The sequence below is a fragment of the Gallinula chloropus genome (assembly GCF_964237585.1).
Source record: "Gallinula chloropus genome assembly, chromosome: 2".
NCBI classification, from domain to species: domain Eukaryota; kingdom Metazoa; phylum Chordata; class Aves; order Gruiformes; family Rallidae; genus Gallinula; species Gallinula chloropus.
In genome coordinates, this window is record NC_140086.1 from 134,555,099 (window position 1) to 134,577,153 (window position 22,055).

Consider the following 22,055-nt stretch of genomic DNA (forward strand, 5'->3'; position numbering starts at 1 on the left):
CCTAGTTCTAGTATTACAACATTTTGTTAATAGCAGTTTAACACGATGTTGTTTATATGGGTACGGCAAATATTCGTTACTCTGTATTTTTTGGTATACTATTAAAAGGAAAAAAATGAGCCTTTGTTGTGTTGTTTATAGGACTGGTACTGAATAGTGTTTCATTGTGCCATCTGCGGTGCCAATAAATCTTTTTCCTGCCTGTTTAACTAATTCAGAAGCCAGAATTTTATTCCAAACCAGACATGATAAATATATTTATCTTGTAATTATAATTAAGGAGTTAAAGTTATGATCACTTTAATTGCAGTTCAGCTTCTCTATTGCTCATCTTTCTGTTATGAATCAAGCTTAAAAGTGGAAATGTAGGTTTCTTGTTGGAATATAAAGTTTAAAATTGCAGAGGCATTTAGAGGAAGAAAAACTCGGTGATGAACTATGTAATATACGAATGAAGCAATCAGATGGAGACTGGAAATTTAATGACACCCTGTATGAGGAACAGGAAATTAAAGCTATGGATTCATTGTAGCAGGGAAGGCTCTGTTTTGAGGGAAAGATGGTTCCCCTTTTAGACCATGAGACATCACTGTGGCAATATACCAGCCGGTAACAAAACTAATTGTTAGTGACCAGGTATTCAGTATATTTGACATTGCATTTTTAAACAGTTTGTAGTCTGGAAATGAGGAGAAGATGATACTGAGCACTGGGTTCTTTTCGAAAAAGTTGTGTGGCCATCCCTGTTATATTGATCCTTAATTTTCTTTTTGTTCCAAGAAACATAATTGATTATGACTAAAAAATAAAAGCGGTGAAAAACTTATTTATTTCCTCTTTTGTACTTTAATACATGTGTGAGAATTTATATTTTAATTTTTATCCCAGGTATGGTAATACTGGTTATTTCTAACCATAACAAATCTTATCTATCTGGTTTGAGTCACTTCAAGCAGAGGCCCGTTTTGCCTGACTTTTGGCAATCATATAAGTGTGGCCTGGACCTTAATAGATTTACAAATATTTACCGACTGTGAATATGTGTGCTGAAAATCGTAATTCTCTCTTATTACAGCTTCTGCAAACAAGACAAGTTGCCCATTACATTCCAGTCCTGTGTGATCACGAAGGAGTGTCAGGTGTCAGAGTGGTCAGAATGGACCCCCTGCTCCAAAACCTGCTTTGACATGACAACCCCTAAAGGGAATCGTACAAGGTCACGGACCATTAAACAGCTCCCTATTGGCAGTGAAAGGGAATGCCCTCAATTGGAAGAAACAGAGCAGTGTGTTTCTCAAGGAGATGGCGTGGCACCGTGCATTACGTAAGTTCATTTCAGTTCTCCCTGTACCAAAAATAAGTACTTCATTTAAGCATGCAGAGCTGGTAATGGAATATCAACTAAATCATTATTAAAGAAATAAAAGGCTTGATATTTTTTTTTTATCCTTTGCTTATTCAGAGCTCTTCTTAAAAGCCTGAAATCAGTAAATAGCCGCTGTTATAGTGAAATCACTTCCTTCTCTAAATGCAGAAAAAATAAAGAATACATATTTTTTTCATTAGTGCTAACTTTTAAAGGGAAACATTTATGCATATGCAGGCACCATCAAGACCAAAATAAATTGTGTTAATTTGTCAGTGATCTTTTCTCTACATAACATTTCTACCAGTATCTTTGTTTTCTGAGGTACTTGTCTATTTTCAGACGAAATACTGAATATAGGAAAGAGGTAATAAATATCTGTTTAGTAACCAGACATTTTTAGTGAGATATTCAGCACAGCAGAGGTAGGACTGGGTCCCAAATGGAAAGTGGGAGACGCTAACAGTGACAGTAAATAAATTAACCCTGTTTAAAGTTTAGGAGGAATGACAGCAAGCACTTTAAAATTCAAGAGATTGCAGTAATCCTTATCAGCTAATCAAGATTAATATTAAAGTCCCAACTGTGCTTTTGCTTTATCGGACTGAGTGGCTGGGGAAATGTCATTTGATGTTAAACATCTTTGACTGTGGTACATATTTTTCATTCATGAGTTGAAATGTCATCTTTCCCCATCTCCAGCCACATTGGGAAGCAGTTCACTTGATTTAGCTTTAAAGTACTTGTTGGGTAGAAAATTCTGTGGCATTTCTTGCGGTTCATAATCCTGATTGGGGTTTTAACTGGGAGTCACAGATCTTTCCTGTGCATTCACTGATTAGAAAGCTCACAGCTTCTTCTCATCATTCATCAGTACTCAGCAGGAATGCTTCAGTACTGCAGAGCCGTCTTCCTCTTGACAGTGAAAAAGGAACTTACTGAAAGGTTTTCTGAAGTAATAACTTAAAAATACAGTTATAGTTTTACTTTGATATTCAAGTGAAACTTGTCTCTTATCAAAGAGGAAGTAGAGGCTTTTGGATTTGTTTTGGAAGGGTTGAGTGGTTTGGGGTTTTTTTTTCCCCCTTCCTCTCCTGGATTTTATGTATCTCAGCATGCATATTTCTTTGATATTTTGGCTTTGGTTCATGTAAGTTGTCTATTTCTAAACAAGCAATGAGAGTCACCATCTTGAAAATTAGCTTATCTGGACATAGACTACATGTCAGTGTATATCAAGTTTTTCTTCCTTCCAATAAAATGTTTATGTATACAGTATGTTTCAGGAGCTGAACAGGAAAGATCTTCCTAAAAATAACTGATTTCAAAGGTGAAATAATAGAGGAAAAGCTTCCACCCACATAAAATATCCGACTTAATGCATCTCTGTATACAAGAAATTGTGGGGCTGAAACCTTTTAGAAAATGAATAAAACTACTAAGGTGTTTCTGCTTTTGTAACTTAATGCTGTGTAAAATACCTTCATGATTTCTAAAGACCCAATTAACCAAATTTGATCCAGGTATGGTTGGCGGACCACAGAGTGGACAGAATGCCGTGTCGATCCTCTCCTTAGCCAGCAGGACAAGAGGCGAGGGAATCAGACAGCGCTGTGTGGAGGTGGCATTCAAACCAGGGAAATGTACTGCGTGCAAGCTAATGAAAATCTCCTTTCCTATTTAAATACCCTCAAGGAAAAAGAAGGTAAATTTGATTCACTTTCAATTGAGTTAGTGTAAAATCAGAGCACTTCAGCATTCCAGAACGCCTTGACAGCCACTGTCTTCTGTCACAAGCGCCTTCTTACCTTGCCACATCACTGTTATTTTCTAGTTCAGATGACAGTACTGAATTGCAACAGCAGACATTTCACTTGCTATGCTACGAATTACTATTTCTTTATAACTACTGAAAAACATTGTCTTATGTGGAGGATTTATCTCCGTAAGAGCGAGCTTGAGAAGGTGGGTCATTAATCCGAGATTTAGTTACTTCCTCTACTGTAAAATTCCTGTGTATCCTTTGGCTGGGTGATGAACCAGTCTGGTTTGATGTACAGGTGGAATAAGATAGTTCTGGCATGTAAACTCAATATATAAATATGTAAAAATATGACTAGATTTAATTCAAAGGGAATTGATTTTTTTTTTCTTTTCTTGATTTGGTAAAGTTCATAAGGCACTTTCAACACTTCAAACCAATACAATTTCATGGGTTTGTTTCCCTAACTGAAAAGGAGGAGAGATTACTCCTTGTCACTGATACAGCTTGTACAGCTTCTTAGGAAAAGAAAGAATAGCTTAAGAAACAAAGTCTTTAATTCGTTTGATAATATTTGTACTTAAGAACAACACTTGAGAATTCTATGTTACATCTACTTCTGCATGCTAGAGAAGCACGATAGATTTAGAAATTAGTGAATTTAAGCTAAATGTGTTTAGCTTCTTAATTAAATTTTATCCTCTTGTGTAGCTGTTTCATACTAACACACATTATTATTATTTAAAACTAACTAAATAAATACAGCCACAAACTTCAGGAAAAGCGACATCGTTATACAAGTCATCTGTAATACAACATTTAGACCAGAGCTGACCAAACTGCAGGCTAGTGAGGTTTCTGCTATGGGTTGAAGGTACTCTCAAACTTGCCTTGGAGGTAGAGCTTCTGGGGAATATTAATGCCGACATCAATTTCAGCATGACTGTTTGGATCAGTAGGGTGTGACTTGTGTGCTCTGTGAGCCCCACATCTGTATTTATTAAAGAAGAAGCTTTCAAGCCTTTTCGTTTAATGCAAATCAGTTTCCGCCCAAGGGCTTTGAGTAAATCATCTCTGCTGAACAAAGTTTAGATGCCCCTGCCTTAGAGTAAAGGAGTAAAACCTCCCAGCTAAGGAGAGGTAACAATAAAATCAGCGGCAGCTTACTGTTCAGAATGATGATTAGGATTTCGGTAGGCTGTGAAGTCTCGCCGGCTTAGACGGGTGTGAAATCTGCCCTTATCAGAGTGTGACAGGAATATGTGGAGCCCATCAGGAGGTAATCTCTGCAGGCCTCGGAAAGCTGATTAAAATGTAACTAGTCTTTGGATGCATAAACATGAGAACAATTTTTCAAGAGCTCAAACTAGGGGTGAAGTGGGTCTTAGTTTAAAAAGGAGCTCTGGGGTGTTTCTGTATTAGGGGAGTAGGTTTTCAGAAGAGATGCTTCTCCACTCATCCTCCATCTCTCCCCCCTCCCATCTTGGATTCGGTGTGGGCAAGAGCTGCTCTTCAGGCCCTCCTAGGAACAAGAAAATCAGTGCCTCTAAAATGGTAACATTTGAAAACTAGGAGCAATTTGAGGATGCAAGAAAGCTGAGAGAGACACCTAGCAGTTTTAGCTGTGGAGAAACGCCTTCATTTCAGTGAAGTTTGCTGTTGGTTGTAAAGAATACTGTCTCGGTAGGGCTGCTTTGAAGAACTCAATTCTCATATACTCATGGTGGCGTTTCCCTGTTATTTCAGAAAGTCATTCGCAGAGCAAGTCGAAGGCTAGTGCTGCACCTCTGCTATCGATCACTTTTGAAATAACAGGTAGGTAAATTAAGGCCTCTGACCTGGCCTTTCAATCCAAAGTGCACAAGGAGGCAGTGTCTCTTTCGGGGAGACTATGATGGCTATATGTGTATAATTAACATGTTTATATAGCTCTGAAAGAGTTTAATGGGTCTGTATATTCTCAGAAAATTCGATATCAGTTTGAAGTGTCAGGCTTGAACTCAAACTAATGAAGTTCATGAGCCAGCTAGCATGCCAGGACTGTCCCCGTCTCCCACTGTTGAACCATTCCAGCAAGTCACTGATTTTCCTCTCAGTTTTGAGTACTGGGAATTGCTTTGTTGCCTTCATCACAGCTGTGATTTCCAGTCCCTTCTGTAGATTTAAAAGACTTAAGTTTGGGGTCCAGTAAGAATTTTAACTTTTAATACTTACCTGAACCCTAGAATCCCGCACGGCATTCAGGTCTTTATTGTCTTCTATCAGAATTCATAAATTTAGACTTGAGGAAGAAGAGGCAGTGTTGGGTGCAATAATTAGGCAGCTGACAAGGTTCCTGGAGGCTGCTGTCATTCTGCCATTTACTTGCCACTGATTTAAATTGTTTTGTATCTGTTCACCTATTTAACCTATTAGTCATGAAGTTTCTCTCATGGTAAGCCTATGAGGTACATTGTGTCATCTATTTCCACATGCCTTTAACTCTTGGTATGGAATGAGGAAAATTCCTCTGTGATTATAAATTTATTAGCAGTGAAGCAAGTGTGATAAATGGCCAGAAGGAGGAAAATGAAGTTGTGTCGAAGATGCAGCCACATAGAAATTCACTTTCTTTACCAGCCTGGTTGTTACTGGGTGCTGGCCTGCTGGTGGCTCCTGGAGAGGGAACCTGGGGAGGCTGAGATGTTAGTGAATGTTGCCAATACTTATGAACAGAAAAGTGATTTTTCTTTTCAGTTATTTTTAAAATGCAGTCATTCTGAGAGGTGTTTTACAAGGCGATGAAATATATTCAGCTAAAATTTTGTAATATAGTAGATGACTTGAGAATTGGGTGATTGGATCATATTTTAGGTTTTAGCTCATTACCTCAAACCTGAGATGCATTAAAAATTGAGTCTAATTTTTTAGTTAGGCTGAAGGAGTAAGATAAATGATCAGAATGCATTCGCTTTTCTTTCCATTTTGGGGCCCCAAATTTAGTCAAATTCCCCTCCAGCTCATATTATTACACACAGTCTAATCAGCATTCAGGATCACTGCCAAGGAATAAAGAACAATCTTTATTGCTGCCACAGGAGGCTATGAAAGGACAGAGATAAAAGAAGGATTTAAACCGTAAATTTCTGCATCTGCATCATGTTCTTCCCGAGCATCCTTGCTAAACAATAAGCCACAAAAGCTGAGCTCACTTATACTTTTTTTATGCTGAAAGAAATCCACTTAAATGAACAGGAGAGAGATGTTCATAAGATACCCAGGCAAACCTAACATTCCTTATTTTACTGTCATCTCAAAGAAAGAATTCTGAGTAATCCTGAGTGAAATACACCCTGAATCTGCAATGATTAAAACATTTTTTAATAATCTGGAATATAACTTCTCTGTCCACTGTTGAATTCTTTTGTTTTAAAAGCAAATGGTAGCATACATTTATATGTCACTTATGTTCTCAGAACAGCATTCCAAAACAATTTTGGCATATTGAGAGATTTAGTACCTGTCCCCAAAGCACTTCTTTCTTCCCTCACACTCTAATGAGTAATAGAAAAGGCAGATACTTTAAGTAGATATTTTCATCATAAGTTTATTTAGCAATGCTTGCTGACAAGACCTAGGATTATGAATGGATCGATACCTCCAATAAAATTGGAATGGTGTTCCTATTACTTAAATCAGCTTTTTAAAAGCAAAAGACAATAACAATTTCTCATATTTCACAAGTTAAGGACCATCATACATGTAGCTTGAAGCCAAATAGATTGCAACAGTAGCCCAGTAGTACCTTCTATTTGCAGAGTCTTAAAAAAAAAATCTGGCTGAGATGTGGAACATCTGTACTATGAAAATCTGCTATTTAAAGCTTCCAGATGAAAGGACTTCGTTATTTTTCTGAGTAACAGCCCATGAACTAGTGTGATAGTAAGTGCTTTATCCTGATGGGGGTTGGAGATAAAGCAAGGCATTCTGCAGAACACCTTCCCTGATCCCTGAAGCAAGGCTGCGTCTCAGGAGGGTAATTGACCCTTAATTTCAACTGTCTCACTTGGACAATTCTCTGATTAAATCAAGGTTAAGAAATTACAGTTAGCAATTGCTTACAGTTTTTCTCTTTTTTATTAGAAACTATTCAATACACATTCAATTACAGGCAAATTATGTTTGTTTCTATCCATGTTCTACACAAGATATGCATATTATGTTGATTAGCATGCATGTTAGGTGCGTATATTAAACGTATTGTAAAATTCAAAATTTTGTAATAAAATTTAACTCCAACATAACATTATGCAAATGTTGGAATGTTAGTTCTTGTATTATTTTGTATTAAGAGATTGGTGAGCTGGAGGCAGTAATGCTGAATGACTGTCTGCTATCTTCATGCCTTCATTATGTGGAGCAATACAATGTGAAACTGCCAAAAGAAACAAAGCAGGAAACCAGGATAGGGTGATAATTTTTCATTCCATTTTTCCTTAAAAATTGATGGGTTTTCTGTAACTGGAAAGATCACTTGCTTTAAAAGTCTGAATGGAAAGCCACACACGTTTCTAAGACTATACTTTAACAACCTGCTGTTTTAGGTTATATCTGTGGTTATTGATCTCTTCTTCCAGAAGGGTATTTTGTCATATTCTGAACTTGTTTCATCAGAGAGCTCTTTCCATCTAAAGAGACTATTGGTAGTGGTGACAGAAAATTAATGAGATAACTTTCTTGTGAAAAAGTGCTGAGGGACTCAGATGAGTGTTTAAGTTAGGGAATGCTTCTTCAGTCAACTGAAGTGAATGAATATGGCAAGACTTCACGTTGCCTTCTAGCGAATATTCTATACTTAGTTTAATAGTTTGACAAGCCCTGTTTTATGAAAAATAATTACAATCTTGCTTGTAATAAAATGGCACATTTTGCTTTAGAGTTCTGTGCCTTACCCTGGCACCTTACAGAGTTGTCCTGTTATTTGTAATTCAAAAGAGAAAAGTGTGGAAAGATCAAGGTGAATTTGGCCTGTTTCAGGGCATATTGATCCTTAAAGAACTAAAGAATCTGCCTGCACGGGTGTCTTTATAGATTAGTACTTTAATGAAAGAATGTATTTTTCTTGTGCAGAGCTTTATTATAAATATATTATGTACATATATGTTTATATTATGTGCAAACCATTTATGTATCTAAACCAATGCCTTTCTTGAAGTGAAGCTACTACTGAACAAAATTTATTGATGAGTATGTACTCGTAGGTCTTCAGAGTACAAGAAAACAAAATTTTGTCATAATTTTAACTGAGTTTCAGGTTAAAGCATAAAATTTCTAAATATTAATTAGTCTTTTTAAGTTATAGTAGCATTTAGGAGCAAGGGGATTTATAAAGCTTTATGTTCAGTTTCTTAAGTGAAGACACAATAAGACAGCAGGACATTGATTTACCCAGAGTGCAATGTGGACAACTGTTGTAATCTATCCATTAAATCAAAGAACTAAGTCCAAGAGGGTGCTGCAATATCTTACAGTCTTCCTGACTCCACATAACTGGATTTGGCTCTGTTCATGTAGAGGGTAAACTGACTTATGTTTAATTTTTTTTTTCAAGACAGGTGTTTTACTATGACTTCATCAGATTACAATGATGATAGCAGCCTTCTGAATGAAGGATGGCTCTGTCCACTTCGAGCTGAGGGTTCTGACCAGTGAACATGTGAGAAACGTGTTGACTTTGTTTTGACAGCCTCGAGGCCGGTAGACCGCAGGTTGTGTACAGGACCTCTTCCCAGCACCTCCCAGCTGTGCCATATCCCTTGTCCTACAGAGTGTGAGACCTCAGCATGGTCAGCCTGGGGACCATGCACCTATGAAAGCTGTGAAGACCCTCAGGCCAAGAAGGGTATGTAAAAATGCAGTGAAGCTTTTTAATAGTGATTATTTTATATTCCTAAGTCACTAGGCACCTCTGGCTATGGAAGCATACTAAATTTTGTAGCAATAAGGTTATATCCAGTCCTCTAAGCATCAAAAAAAGTCATTGAATTGGGACTGTATTTAGCATTACTGCTCCACCAAAGCTGACAAAAGTATAGGCTGTTTACTAGAATGTCAGGGTCAATTTAGTTTATTACAGGTCAATTCTAATTTTAAACCTTCCTCTCAAACTGAAAGGATGTAGTTTTATAGAGGTGTTCAAATAACAAATCTGTCACTGTCTTGAAAGGAGGACAGAAGCAGCCTTCGAGGTGCATAGTGTTCAAGTCACTCAAAGTTTTCCAGTTCAGTGATAACTTAAGAATTCACCAGTAGGCCATAAAGTGTGCTCTGGCAAAGATCTGAGACCATTTGCTGTTGATGAGTGACACTGTTTTAATGATGACATATGTACTGGGTTCGGTCTTCACATTTTACAGTTTGTTGCTATGCAGAACAGACTGTAGTAACCTGACACCAAAATAGGAAAGCACCAATACGGGCACATGGATGGACATCATGTGAGTCTGCAGGTTTCTTGCTGTAAATGAGAAAAACTAGCCTAATCATTGCTGCAGTGGTCTTATCTGACAAACATTGAGAATATAGATTTGGTCACCTGACTGAAAGCACTCATAGGAGAGGACATCCATGTACGTCCACTTGAAGGAGCGGTTGTAATTACCGTATTAGCTTAGCTGGTATACTACTAGCTACCGTTCAGTCTGGGCAGCAATAATGTAAGTTTTACAATGCTGTCTCTTGGTTATGTGACCCAAACTTGATGAATTCCAGAAGGGAAAAGCAGTTCAGTGTGTAAGCCCATTGGATTGAATCTCCTGTGAACACCGTGGTCAAGTAACCTATTTCTGTTGCTGTTCTCTCACTGAAAGGTTTGCTACATTTTAATTCCTGCAGATACAAAGAGAGATAATTTCTTAATTGCCAACATTTTCCTCTTATCTGGAAATTCTTGTATTTTATTTTAGAATTGCATTGACACTTCTTCTGAGAGAATGTTGTAACTGTTGTACAGGCCCATTTTGGACATAATTTGGCTAACATCTTCAGTTTAGAAAAAAAGCCAGATATATGGAATTGTAATCTTCAAGTAATATTTATTATAATTGAATTGAGGGATATCTTCAAACCAATAATAAATTCTTGCATATATGTGTCTGAAAACTCTCCCCTGTTTAGTTTGTGGAAATTAGAGTTACAAGTAGTATTTTTTAAAAAAAGTCTGTGTATTCCTAACCTACCTGAATATTGAGGTAAGAGTCTATGAAGAGATGTGAAAGGAAATAAATCTTTGCCAAAGTTAAAATATTCTGATCAGATGTATCAGAAACTATAGAAAATTATTGCATGAGAAACTATTTCCCAAATCCATTCAGATTGATTAAGTTGTTCCAACTATAGGTTCACTTTGGCTTCTTCAACATGCCATCCTGAAAGTGAGAGGTTTGCTCTTAGGCACTGACACCATCAGATGACAGACACGCTGTAAAAAGCCCGTTAGTTTCTTTGATCCAAAATGAGCGTAGGTGGTTTTAAGGAATTTTTTTAATGCTTGCAAGGGAATATTGTGATGTTAATTACTGAAAACTTGTTCATAAGGCTTATTGGGTTTGATTCTGTGCCATGACTTTTCTGGCAGTTTAGTCTTTTTGGTTTTTTTTTCCTTTTTCTTCTTTTATTTTTCTTCTTTTTAGGAGGGGCAGGGGGGGACATGTGTTTATAAGCTGATTTCACTTGATAATCCATCCCCGTTGGAAGATATCTGAGAAGAAAAAAACCCACAACATATTTGAGAAATGGGAGAAATTGCAACCAAGCAATTTAGTAATTTGTTAGATGAGATTGATTCAGTAAGGGTGATGTAGAGGAAATGATTCCTGTCCCCCTGCTGGAGTACGTACTGCTAGGATAAACAGGGTTTTAAAGCAAAGGGTGCTGAATAAACTCAAAACTTGTGATGTTTTACCTCTCTCTTCCTTCTTTAATAAGTTCTCCACAATGCACTGGTGTGCTGAGTGTCTGTTATCTTTTACACAGAAGAGAAAGAGAACTCAGATGTAGATGAAGGAAAATCTATTCAATTTGCATTTTAGAATTGAGTTATTCTGCCCTTTGTATTTTCACGGACATTTCAGGCTTTAAACTAAGGAAACGACGCATCACCAACGAGCCAACAGGAGGAATGGGAAACTGCCCTCACTTGCTGGAAGCCATCCCATGTGAAGAGCCCTCCTGCTATGACTGGAGAATTGTGGGGTTGGAGGAATGCATTCCTGACAATGAGAAGCCATGTGGCCCTGGTACTCAGGTTCCTGTTGTCGTCTGCGTCAACAGTGATGGTAAGATGCTTCTTCCCACAGTCCACAATAGCTAGACTGAAGATGCTAATGTAGTCCAAAAGGGTAGTAATTTTTTGTTGTTCTCAGCTTTCTAAGTCCTTAAAACCAAGACGTCTAGAATAGAGAAAAATGTCTTTAGTGTTGGTTAGAAAGGATAAGCCCTCTAGTTGCTCTAGTATCAGGCTCCTTCACCTACACACAGTAGATTTTCAAAGGCTCTTGTAGAGACTTTGAGAAAAGTAAATAGAAAACAGCCATTGTTTTCAGTAGGTCAGACTCATGCCTGCAATGACTTGACTGAATTCCCTGATGTAATCCCACTAACAAAGCTGATCCTCTGAGTCCAGAATCAAATAAAGTGTGAGTAAAATAAGATGCGTTGCAGTAAGCATAATTGGAAGAAAAACAATAATGTGTTTAATAAAAAGCATAGTTTGATGTATGTTATGGCTTTGGTTTGACAGTCCAAGCTGTCTTGCTTCTTCAAAAGGTCAAAGAATACCACCATCATTATTTAATTATCCTCTGTGAGAAAAAACAGATTTTGCATGAATAGTCATAAAAGCCAATTTTGAAAGCTGCTTACAAAATACTTTAATCTACAGAAGACTCATGAATAACTGTTGTGAGAGTATTCCTTATTCATTAGTAATATTATAGTCTAGACCAGCACATGAATTAAAGTAATTGTACTGACTACAGTGTAGTTATGGTAACAGACTTCTAACTCCCTACAGAAGATTAAGTACGGGGACACATCCAATGAGTGTTTAACAGCTGCACAAAATATTTTGTAATTAAACTGGTCAGAAGTAGTAAGAAGTGATTATAGATAGATTTAAATCTTGAGCTTTCATGCTCAAGAATTTGGGTCATAATTTAGTTTGGGGGCTTAAACTGAAAATCTTAAGAGTATAAGCTTTATTTTCCTGCATACACCTAGGATAACTGGTTACGGTTTAGAGCTCAAAAAGAGATTAGCCTAGAATTACAATATGAATCTACTATGTTTTATGTCCTTTTCTCAAAAAAATTGTCTTAAAACTGTAATGATTCCTTGGCAACAATACTGGAACTATTTGAAATTTAGTTTGTATACGTTTTCAGTTGAAAAATGGCCTTTTTCTCATAAATCAAAGTTTCCTCAAAAATTCAGAATTTTTCTCTTTTTTAATAGCAAAAAAAATGTGTAAACCAACATCTAACATGTCTAACTTCCAATCAATTGCAATATAGACATTTATATTTAGTATAACTTACTGTAACTGTAATACGTTTGGAACATGCAATTGAGCTACTGAAATTTGAAACATTGTTTTGTATATGACATCTTCTGTTGCTTTGTTTCAAACTCACAGGATTTGCTCTCTGCACTGCATGGGCTTTGGTCTTGGCCAAATTTGACTTGGAAGACTTGTGATTTATGTTTTTACTCTCAGTATTAATCTTTGGCCATGTGACTGTCAGTCCTTAAAGAGTTGTGGGCACAGCTTCAAAGACAGGATATTGATTATTCTTTTTTTTAAAGATTCAATCACCAACAAAGATACACGTTCAGTATATTTTGACCATGTGCAAAAGCAATAGAGTACTGTAGTGGTTTGCTTCAGCTCTTCCTTCAAATACCTCCCTTCTTTTAGTAAATGACCTGTGATATTCACCAGTAATATTAATCGACTTCTGCTTAGTTCTTTCCTAAGAAAGATAAGCATGATGCAGTAGAAGCAAACAAAGTATCATGTAAGGACCCAACAATCTCAGTGTTTTCTGCATCCAAGGAAACTTTGCTCAACCATCTCCTTTGCCTCCTGCAGCACCAACCCACTGAAAATCCTGTGGTCAACTCTTAAATGCTCCTCTAAACACACACTACCACCTCTTCCTAGGTAGCCCTAGGTCTAGTACTCCGGCCTACTACACAGGATACTCCTGGTAGCCTTCACCAAATGCTTGCTGCAGGCATCCAGATTCTGGTCTTCATAATGTAGCAGGGCAGCACCTTGCCATCAGGCTGGTTTTACACTGAGCCCCACACCAGCAAGGCAATTAGCCATATAATGAAGTTTGGAGAATGCTACTCTTCCATTGTCTAAACATTAAATGAATCATCTGGTGAAATTCATTATATTCAGTGTTATTTGAGGACTTCTTAGAAAATACTACATTGATGGTCAGCTAAAGGCTGTTGCTTAATTAACAGGACGCATAATTTGTATAATAATGATGTGTTGCTCTAATTTTGGTCTAAATGGCACACAGGGGGTTTCATTCACTTTAACAGGTAAAAAGGACTGTGATAAGAAATGCGTTGAAAACATTATTACCTAAGTTTGCTGTCACTTAACCTGAACTAATCTTTGTTTAACAATACTGTCTTCACACTCTCGAATGTTTGGGTGTTTTATATGAATAATTATCCAATCTTAAATTAGTTCCTGGATGGGAGAGCTTGGATCAAAGGGACTTAAAGTGTATTAAAACTAAAGTGTGTTTTCCCCTTGGCTTCTGCTTTATAAAATGAAAAAGGCAGTTTTCAGAATAAGCATTGTACTTCCAATGTACTGCTTTATTGTAAGATAAGCCCCATGCTGATGAGTATCTTCTCTTTCTGTGGACTGTTGTATTGTTATATAAGTTTAAAGCATAATTAGTTGGGATAACATGTCTTGACCTGGATGTTTTACTTTACAATTAAAATCAAGTAACAGTGTTTGTGAGATTGTTTAATATAATTGGAATGAGCTTCTCTCTCCAATTTAGTCTAAAGATAAGAGTCATTACAGCCTTTGAGACAATAGAAAACAATAGATTATCCTCCTGTGTTGTTGCTGGAGGCCTATGATTGTCATTCTCTTTCCACAGCGGATTGCAGTAATCAGAATTTTCATTCAGGCTGAAAAAAATATGACAGTCAGTACCCCAGGTTGTCATGGCAGAGGCTATGATGAACTTTGATGTATTTTATTATATAAATGGAACTTCAGCCTTTTATTGTGGAAATAACCTTTCAGAATAAATATTCTTAGCCAATCTTCCAGGGAATTTTACAAAAGAGCTCCTTTAGGTGAAAAAACTCTCCTTTCAGTTGTGGAAACTCCAGGATTGGACAGATCAGAATTATTCCATATGCAAATTCTTTTAATAATTATAGATTTGAGGCTAATATTCCAGGCTACAGACTAACACATAGTTGCATGTGTGCACACAAGAGTTACGTGCATATTCTCTATTATTAAGTTCTTTAATGCAGTTTAGAAGATTTTACAGTAGATTAATTTTCTTGATTTCTTTGTACCTGTGGCAGTCTGTGAAGGATACTGTATGAGAAGTACTTCTGTATTATTTAAAGACAGTCTGTAGTAGAAAAGCTGGCTGTTTCTCCACTCCATAACAGATACAGTAGTGCTACTCATACGTAAATACAGCAAAATAATCTCTGATATAAAAATATGCAAAAATAACTACTGCTCATAATGCCTATAAAATGCTAGTTTGTTCGTTATAGTATTTTGCGGGGGGTTTACCTTTGTGTTGAACTCCTCAGCACAGGTACCAGCAGTGGCTCTAATGTGCTTCTGGTCCTCGGGCAGCAGGCTGAAATCACTTGTTCATTTTCTAGGAACATGTAAATCATCATAGAATCATCATAGAATCATCATAGAATGGCACGGATTTGAAGGGACCCCAAAGATCATAATGCTCCAATCCCCCTGCCACAGGCAGGGACACCAACCTCCAGCCTGAATCTACACAAGGTTGCCCAGGGCCCCATCCAACCTGTCCTTGAACGCCTCCAGGGACAGGGCATCCACCACCTCTCTGGGCAGCCTGTTCCAGCACCTTACCACTCTCTCTGTAAAAAACTTCCCCCTAATATCCAATCTAAACCTTCTTTCCTTTAGTTTTAATCCATCCCCCCTTGTCCTGCCAGTGTCTACCCTTTTAAAAAGTTGATTCCCCTCCTGTTTGTATGTTCCCTTCAGGTACTGGAAGGCTGCAATGAGGTCCCTGCACGATAATAATATAATAAATTGGTTTACAGCCTTTGTAATATTGTAGGCTTTGAACAACTGCATGTGTTACTTTGAATAAAACAGATTTCAGTTTTGAAGGCCAAATTTCTTCCAGACCATGTTCAAGCTCACTAATTGTTGGGTTCCAGTTAGCTCCACGGGGAGAAAAGAATGGAGTCATTGCCATCTCCTGCCTCACAGCTGTGAGATGACTACTCTTAGAAGAGGGAGCCATGGCAACAGCAAGGCTTGTTGTGTATATGCAAATTTCTTCAACTCTTTGAAGTAGTAAAATTGCTCCTGAAGTTGTCTAGGCAGAGATGTATGGTGATGTAGCTGAGTGTCACGAGCTCTGTTCTGGCACCAGGAGTTAGCTGGATGACGCAGGTTTGGTTTTCCTAAGACCGAAGGGCAAATTAGAACACTCAACAACACGAGTATATGCTTATGTAACGTGGGTGGGCTGTACCCTGTTTACGATATTTGGAGTAAAACAGTGGTGTAGGTAGTTAATTAAAAGGTATAGAGGGTTAACTTGTCTGTTTCCTTGAAATGCTCAGCTGTAAACATTTCAAACCCATTAGTTTAGCTACTTTGTATGCAGTGGCTCAAACACTGTACTGTCCAAAGTGGAACAGTCTACATTTCCTTTATCTGAGTTTATTCTTAACTAATGTGATTGACTGTAGACACCATACTTCAGTTACATGAGCTTATAGAATTTCTTCATGTAGCTTAACTTTTCTTCTATAGCTTCCTGATCAACTCTGTGGTTTGTTTCTTAATTTTTAGTTTGTGAATTTATATCTTCTTACAATCAAATACATAGAATAAACCAGGAAAAGTGGAAGACTGGCTGGTGCAACCATTTTGACTTAAAATATTTTGGCTGGATTAAAAATTGGCTCTTCCTGTATACTTACGGTTTGAGTTAATTATATGTTAAATGAGTAGCTGCTGGTCTGCATTAATTGTCATAATTGAAAATAATAAGAGAATCAATGGAAGATTTACACATTCTGCTTCACCCTTATTGCATGGCTATACACAATCAATGAAGAAACCATCTGAATGGTTGGAAATTTTAATGAATATTTTAAAAGAATATACCTACCTTGTGCCACTTTATGACTTAGTTCTTTAAAAAGAATGAAAAACCAGATTTGAATTCACATTACATTGAATTATTGAGTTAAATCCTGTAAGAGAAACCAGATCAAAATCTGGACAATGCTCAGCAGTCAATTAGTAGAAAAATACAGTCGCAAATGACAGTTTCTTTCAGCTTATACTGCTTTATACTTACAGGGACTAGGTTATATGGGCATTAGTCATCATTTCCCAATATTAATTTCCTAGCTAATGTCTTTACAGAATTGATTTGAACTATTATTTTCTGTCTGACAGCTTTTTGGCTGACCATCTGAGGCATTTAAATTAAATGTAAGATGCATACTTTGTTCTTCACTGTAAAGACATAGGATATGAAACTATAACCCAGTCATTTCTTTCCTTTAATGTTTATGGTTACATAAAATTATTGAATATTTTTATTCGGTTTTCGCTATACATAGGAATATGTTACCGAGAGCAAAATACAATCAGTTTCAAGGACCTTAAAACTGATACTCTCAGGCCACTATGTCTCAGAACATTGGATTTTTAAGGCATTTCTTTTTGACAAGATTTGCTTTAGTTAATATAAAGGGATATAAGAAAAGATAGTCCATGCAACTGCTTAAAATATCCCATGTCAGTTCTTAGGAAGTATGATAACTGATAATTCTTCTGTCAATAGCAGGTCACGTTCAATATGTCATACCAATTCCTTTAGTATCTGAAATTAGGGAAGTGGATTTATCTCTATTAAGTACTGTGTAAGAGCGGATGCTTTTGGTGTTTGTATAACATAAAGAGATTTCATTATATGGGGCCACTTAACTACATCACTTGCTTTCTCAATTTCTTTAATAGTTGGTCTGGAATATGGTAAAATGAATTCAATTAAAGTTGTAAGTAAAACAAAACCAGAGTTTCATCAGCATAGTACAATAAACAATTATCATTTATGACAGTGCAATGGACCTTTGTTTCCAATCAATCATGTATTTTTGAAGTCAGAATTGCACTTGCTATGGACAATGCCTGCAGAGACATTAACATTCATAATGAATAAAGTTAAGTTAGAAATAGGTAGACCAATTTAATTACTAAAATCTTTTGCTTACATCATAGATTGTAAATTTGTCTGTCTAGTCAGAGGAGTTTGCAGGGTTTTGGCATGTTTACTTCTCAAATGTGCTATAACATTGATGTAGAGAAGCCATAGTGGTTTACTCAAAATTTATTGGACATCTAGGAGTAGAAGTTGCTGTAGTGCACAAATATTTTGGAAATAACACCACCAAGAGTACAATTACATGTTTCATAAGATGCACTCTTAGTAACCTGCTTTTGTTTTTGATGGCACAACCAGATAGAAAAGTAAGATATTGCAAGAACTGATTGTAATAGCAGTAGGCAAATTAGAAGGGAGGGATTTTGTTGCATAAATTTTGATTGCAGCCTGCAAATCAAGAAGCAAATCCTGATTGGACCCCAAACTTCCTCACAGTGAGAATACAGAGAAGGATAACTATAGCTACATTTCAAAATATTCAATTTTTTAGGAAGGTCAGTTTAATGCTGTGCAATCTTTCCATTTGTTACTTCAAATTATGCTGTTATAAAAGAAGAAAAAAATGTTTATGGACTTACAGATAGTTATAAAACTAGATTTATACACCCAGTTATTGAACATCTTTGTATTTGGATTTATGTGTCATGTTAACTCCCTAGAACAGACTCAGAAAGTACTTGAAACATTTTTACAAAACATGGTCAGAAGAGATATTACTTTTAATAATGTTATATATAATAATAATGTTACATAGTTATAAATTAAATACCACTTTCTTGGAATATTACGTTACAGAACTAATCATTAATCTTAATGATAAAATGTTCTAAGCCAGTATCCTCTCATTAGATTTGATGGGAGTCAATTTTCCATCTGAGAGAAAAAGGTTTCACAGGCCTGTTTATGTTTTTTGAGAACCTGCAAATTTTCTTAATAAATGCTGTCAAATTTCAAAGCTGCAAAACCAGTGTTTTGATAAATGGTGACAATTAAAACATCTTCATTAACCAGTCACACTGAGCCAGAATAAATAGGAGTTTTATTCTCAGTACTTCCAGCCTTATGCGGCTCATTGCCTGACCTTTCTTTTTCAGATCATAATTTGTGTTGAGTGCTGATTAATGTAAAACCACTCTTAGCTGGCAAGAAATACTTGATTTCACAAGATAAGTGTTCCAGTGTCAACTTAAAGAGCCTTAGATAATCTGTGTAATTTTGCAGTTTTTCTGATTCCTGTCCGCAAGGACCATCTCCACTGAACACATAAGAAAACAAGAGGGAGAAACAGGTGCTGGCCAGGAAATGAGATTAAGAGCCAGAGAAAGGCAGGATTTGACCCTTGTTTCCATCAGGACTGTTTACTGAGAGCAAATAAGCAACTTGAAGTTATAAAATCTCTCTACATGGCAGGGACTAGGAATGAATTTTGGGAGTGTTGTGGTCTGGTGATGGTCAATTCAAGGGAGGATTTGACAAGTAGCTGGAGAGAGTCTGGCAGGGCCAGGTAAAAGGGACAGTGGGGTGACAGGCTGGCATTAGTGTCTGGAGAAAATACGGAAGCAGAAAGGGGAAAGAGGGGAGGAAAGTCGTCACTTCTAGAGCTGGAGTGCAGTGTTATAGTCTGCTCCTGCTTTTGTCCCAAGATATCATCTGACAGAGCATTAGGTGTCCTGAGTCAGTATTTCTGCCATGGCAGAAATTTGGCTTCTATTTTAAATTTCATTTGGCTTCTATTTTAAACTAGAAAATTATAAAGAAACATTACATCAAAATTAAAGCCCTCAAGCATCAGGAAATTAAGGTTGTTTGTCTGGTCCTTACGTGAATGTATCAGATGGAAGTCTTTAATTATTTAATTGTGCCTATATGACATTTTCCCAACAGAACCTGCTACATATTTGTGAAACAAATATACCTCCTTTGGGAATTAAGTAGGAATTTTGTAGTAATGAATGCTTTGTCTTTGAGACAACTAGCCTTAGTTGTCTCATTCTTCAGAATGAGACAGGCTTTAATTTTGCTCTGCTTTTGTTCAGCATCAGCAAAATATAAATAATACTGACCTGTCACATCTTGAGTGTTCTGAAAATATATGTATTGGTGGGCGTCTGGTAGCCATAACAGAAAGATCTTAGAAAAATTACCAATTCTGTTTTAATAACGCTTTTAATTAATGTGTGGTAAATAAAACATGCCTTGAACAAAGAGCATAAAACTAAAAATACCAACTAGCTACTCATTAAGAGATTCTAATCTGTGAACTGAAGGAGGAAGTAACCCAGTGGAAAAATAAAAGCATGTGATTATGCAATTTAAAAAACTGTGTTCTGCAAAAGGAACTCTTAACACGGGCATTTACTGCTGTTTGGTTTCTTGACATAATTCAAGGGACAATTTATGGATTAGCTATGTAAATCTTGCCCTAGGAATTATCATATGTATTTTACTGTTACTGATTTAAGACATCCTGTATTGGTACTGATATAATTTTATAAATAGCAAATTGCTACATCAGTGTTTTCCAGGGAAAAAATATTAACGAGAAACTACAGCAAACCTTTTGTTCTGGATGTCTCAGAATGGGTATTCTGTTGTTTAAGAGAAGAAAAAGAAGAATAATGCTAGCTAGAAGTTTCTTCAATCTTGTGGGAGGCATCTAAAAAAGCAGTGATGTCCTCCTAGAAGGGCAAGGGAACTTTATTTCCAGCATGTAGCTAATTTCTCTGAGTAGGTGGAAATCTACAGTGAAATCTGTCAGATGTCTGTTCCTTTAGGATGTTAACTTGTCTAACATTAACAAAGTAGAAAAGTTATAATGTGTCTATTCTTGCAGAAGTGTTGCTGCTAGTTTTGGGGTTTGTTGTGTGACAATGTTACTGCATTTCCTTAATTTAACATACATTTACAAACTGCAGTGGATTTTTCCTCTGCTTTTCTGAGAGCTCTTTCTCTGAATCCATATACCGATAGGCTGGGGAAAAAAAGAAAAGTCAAAAGGCTGAGTTAGTTTCAGTCTTCTAGAGAGGAATCATTATTAAAATGTTTCAAAAGACAAGATTAATTCACAATCTGAGCTCCCTAAAGGCATGCTGTGCCTTCTACTTGTAATGATGAGACGATATTCATCGCAAGATGGATAAAACGATGTTCTCCAAAGACTGTATTTTATCTGCCAGTAGTAGGACATGGACAGAAGCATCCATGAAATTAATTATAAAACTGTTTCTCAGAAATGTGTAAACATGACAGTGGCAGTGATCTCTTTTACACCTCTTGGGTCCCGTGTTTTAACTGTGATTGAATTGAGCTGTCATATTACATAGGGAGTGACAACTCTTTACCATCTGCAGCTGGATGAATAATGCAAAGAAATGTTTGCAATCATCTTTTACTATAAAAATATTTTTTTCTTATTCTCTTAAATCCCCTTTTGAGTTACGAGTATATTTGTGTAGCAAGAGGTATCACATATATTTATGAATGTATAGTTGTAAACTTGCTGCAAATTCACTTTATAGTAGTGAAACATTAGATAATTGACAAACTGAAAAATTCATCTAATATTCTGTCAGTGGCATGCCGTTACTTATTTCCTTCAGCTGTGGGTTATGCTTTTGCCCTAGAGAGGAGAATAACATTAAAAAGTCAGTGGGCAAATTCTAGGAAAATACTTGGTGATGAAACTACAGTGCATTTACAAATCAATTTATGATGCAGTTTTGTGAATTTCTGAGCTTAAATTTCTAAAAGTTACCATCCAGAATCCATGTTTATGCAGAAAATGAGAAGCCTGAAATTCATTAAAGTTACGGATACTTAGTGTTTCTTGGAAAGCACACCATTCAAAGTAGCTGCTTAAAATATGCAGATTGGTACCTCTGTATAGGGAATTGTTGTGAAGATTGACTGCAGTGAGCACTGTTGTTTTACTGATGTTAGTGGAGCTGTCACATTGTTTTCATGCTACTGTTTTTGTAGTACTGCCTATTATTTCCTTTTTATGCTTCTATTCCTCATTGCCCTTCCCACAGTTGTTCTCAATTTTTTTGCTTATTGGAAGGGAGGAGGAAATGTCTACAATAGTAGCCCCCCAAAAAATCCCGATGAAACCTTTTTGAAGTTTACAACACTCTACTTGTCTGTATCTGGTTAGAAATCCTAGTACTGAACAAATTAGCAATAATAATTCCTAAATATAGTAATATAATTCCTGTGATGTATAAAACTACTCATTTTCTAAATAAACCAAAAGGCATAGTGCAATGCTAAAATAGATACGTGTTGCACTTTAAAATCTCTGGTTTTAAAATCCTGTTGCTACCAGTGTTCAAAACTATACTGCCAATATTTCTGAAGTTTGTCAAAGGATTATTTTTTTCAAACAGTAGAGCTTCTGTAACATTTTACAAACAAATGGAGA

General features: G+C 36.5%; 1 protein-coding gene across 1 annotated transcript in view; it reads left to right on the forward strand.

The window, feature by feature from the left end:
* THSD7A (thrombospondin type 1 domain containing 7A) overlaps window positions 1–22,055 on the forward strand; it is a gene marked incomplete at both ends in the record, with an annotated part of 276,654 nt that overhangs the window by 169,600 nt on the left and 84,999 nt on the right. Inside the window, 5 exons of the mRNA XM_084260677.1 lie at window positions 1,076–1,324; window positions 2,890–3,071; window positions 4,875–4,943; window positions 8,854–9,009; window positions 11,240–11,443. Of these exons, the coding sequence (XP_084116803.1) occupies window positions 1,076–1,324; window positions 2,890–3,071; window positions 4,875–4,943; window positions 8,854–9,009; window positions 11,240–11,443 (860 nt within the window). The remainder of the gene's footprint in view (window positions 1–1,075; window positions 1,325–2,889; window positions 3,072–4,874; window positions 4,944–8,853; window positions 9,010–11,239; window positions 11,444–22,055) is intronic.